This window comes from Lichenostomus cassidix, unplaced genomic scaffold, assembly GCF_008360975.1.
Source record: "Lichenostomus cassidix isolate B80296 unplaced genomic scaffold, HeHo_3.0 HiC_scaffold_39, whole genome shotgun sequence".
NCBI lineage: Eukaryota > Metazoa > Chordata > Aves > Passeriformes > Meliphagidae > Lichenostomus > Lichenostomus cassidix.
Genome location: NW_028147446.1, coordinates 967,956 through 970,808, shown reverse-complemented (window position 1 = coordinate 970,808; position 2,853 = coordinate 967,956). Strand labels below are relative to the sequence as shown.

At 60.9% G+C, this 2,853-nt stretch overlaps 1 protein-coding gene across 1 annotated transcript; it reads right to left on the bottom strand.

The window, feature by feature from the left end:
• Positions 1-790: 790 nt before the first annotated feature.
• On the bottom strand, positions 791-2,431 carry LOC146422635 (complement C3-like). The gene is made up of 2 exons (XM_085045996.1): positions 2,258-2,431; positions 791-973 (listed from the first exon to the last, which is right to left on the bottom strand). Exons 1-2 carry the CDS (start codon positions 2,414-2,416, stop codon positions 806-808), a joined length of 327 nt encoding a protein of 108 aa, XP_084902122.1. The 5' UTR covers positions 2,417-2,431; the 3' UTR covers positions 791-805.
• Between the last annotated feature and the right edge of the window lie 422 nt (positions 2,432-2,853).

Here is a 2,853-nt window from a genome sequence, read left to right as displayed (position 1 = left end):
CACAGGTGACACCAGGAGGTGACAGAGGTGACAGAGGTGACACGGGGAGGTGACACAGGTGCCAGAGGTGATGCAGACACGTGACACAGGTGACAGAGGTGACACAGGCGACATGGGGAGGTGACACAGGTGACAGAGGTGGTTCAGACAGGTGACACAGGTGACACAGCTGACACTGGGGGTGACACAGGTGATGCAGACAGGTGACAGAGGTGACACAGGGAGGTGACAGAGGTGACACAGGTGACACAAGCAGGTGACACAGGTGACACAGGTGAGCCAGGGAGGTGACACAGGTGACACAAGCAGGTGACACAGGTGACACAGGTGAGCCGGGGAGGTGACACAGGTGACACAGGGGGTAACACAGGGGGTGACTCAGGTGACACAGGTAACACAGGTGACACAGGGAGGTGACAGAGGTGACAGAGGTGACAGAGGTGACAGAGGTGACACAGGGAGGTGACACAGGGAGGTGACACAGGTGACACAGGTGAGCTGGGGAGGTGACACAGGTGACACAGGGAGGTGACTCAGGTGACACAGGTGACACTGGGGAGGTGACACTGGGGAGGTGACAGAGGTGACAGAGGTGACATAGGGAGGTGACAGAGGTGACACCGGGAGGTGACAGAGGTGACACAGGTGACATATGGAGGTGACAGAGGTGACACAGGTGACAGAGGTGAAACTGGGAGGTGACACAGGGAGGTGACACAGGTGACACAGGTGGTTCAGACAGGTGACACAGGTAACACAGATGATGCAGACAGGTGACACAGGTGACAGAGGTGACACAGGTGGTTCACACAGGTGACACAGGTGACCCAGGGAGGTGACACAGGTGACAGAGGTGACAGTGCCCACCGATGCTGTAGTAGCTGTAGACGCTGACAGCCGCCGGCTGGATCAGCCCCACCTGGAACCGCTGGTGAGCCTTGAAGGTGAAACACTCGGCGGCCTTGTGGGACACCTGGGGACAGCAGGGGACAGCAGGGGACAGCAGGGACAGCAGGGGACAGGGACAGGGAGAGGGGACAGCCAGGGGACACCGTGGGACAGGGACAGGGGGACAGGGAAAGGGACAGGGGACAGCAGGGGACACAGAGGGGGACAGGGGGACAGGGATAGGGACAGTGAGGGGACAGGGACAGGGGAAAGGGAAAGGGACAGGGGACAGCGAGGGGACACCGGGGACAGGGGGAGGGACAGGGAAAGGGACAGGGACAGGGACAGGGGACAGCAATGGGACAGGGACACCGCAGGGGACAGGGGGACAAGTCAGGGACAGGGGACAGGGATGGGGACAGGTGACAGAGGGACACAGGGGACACAGGGACATGGGGATGGGGATGAGGGACAGGGGACATGGGGACAGGGAAAGGGACATGGGGACAGGGACAGGGGACACAGGGGTGACACTCAGACAGGCTGCTGTCACCTCCCCAACCCCCCCCGTGCTGTCCCCACCGGAGCCACTTCTGTCCTTGTCCCCAACTCTGTCACCAGCCGTGTCCCCACCTCTGTCCCCATGCTGTCCCCACCCATCACCCGGAGCCACCCCTGTCCTTGTCCCCATCTCGAGACTGTTTGTCCCCAGCTGTGTCCCAATGCCACCTGTGCCCATCCCACCCCTGTCCCCCTCCTGTCCCTGTCCCCAACCCTCTCCTGTCACACTCCTGTCCCACCCCTGTCCCCAATGTCCCCGCTGTGTCCCCAACCTTGTCACTGTCCCATCTTGTCCCTGTCCCCAACCCTGTCCCACCTTGTCACTGTCCTGTCCCTGTCCCTGTCCCACTTTGACTTTGTCCCACCCCTGTCCCCATCCCTTTCCTGTCTCACTCCTGTCCCAAATGTCCCCAATGTCCCCATCCCTGTCCCATCTTGTCACTGTCCTGTCCCTGTCCCGCTTTGACTTTGTCCCATCCCTGTCCCCATCCCTTTCCTGTCTCACTCCTGTCCCCAGTGTCCCCAATGTCCCCAATGTCCCCAATGTCCCCATCCCTGTCCCTGTCCCCATCCCTTTCCTGTCCCACTCCTGTCCCCATGCAGTGTCCCCAATGTCCCCAATGTCCTTGTCCCCATCCGGTCCCAATCCCCGTCCTGTCCCCAATGTCCCCAATGTCCCCAATGTCCCCAATGTCCCCAATCTCCCCAATGTCCCCAATGTCCCCAATGTCCCCAATGTCCCCACTGTCCCCAATGTCCCCAATGTCCCCAATGTCCCCAGTGTCCCCAATGTCCCCAATGTCCCCACCTTGTCCAGGTAGATGACCACGTTGCTCCGCTCTGCCCCCTGGTCCAGCTCGAACTTGGAGATGTACCTGTCCACGCCGTCCGACAGCTGGGGACAGCAGGGGACAGCAGGGGACACGGTGACAATGGGGACATGGGGACAATGGGCACATGGGGACATGGTGACAATGGGGACATGGGGACATGGGGACAACGGGGACATGGGGACAATGGGGACATGGGGACAATGGGGACAGGGGACATGAGGGGACATGGGGACAATGGGAATGTGGGACACCAGGGGACAAGGGGACAGCAGGGGACACCAGGGGACACGGTGACAATGGGGACACGGTGACAATGGGGACATGGGGACAATGGGGACAATGGGGACAATGGGGACAGGGGACATGAGGGGACATGGGGACAATGGGAATGTGGGACACCAGGGGACAAGGGGACAGCAGGGGACATCAGGGGACATGGTGACAATGGGGACAAGGTGACAACGGGAACGTGGGACATGAAGGGACACATGGGGACATGAGGGGACAGAGGTGTCCCCATGGTGTCACCCAGGTGTCCCCAGGATGTCCCCAGGGTCTCCCCAGGGTCTCC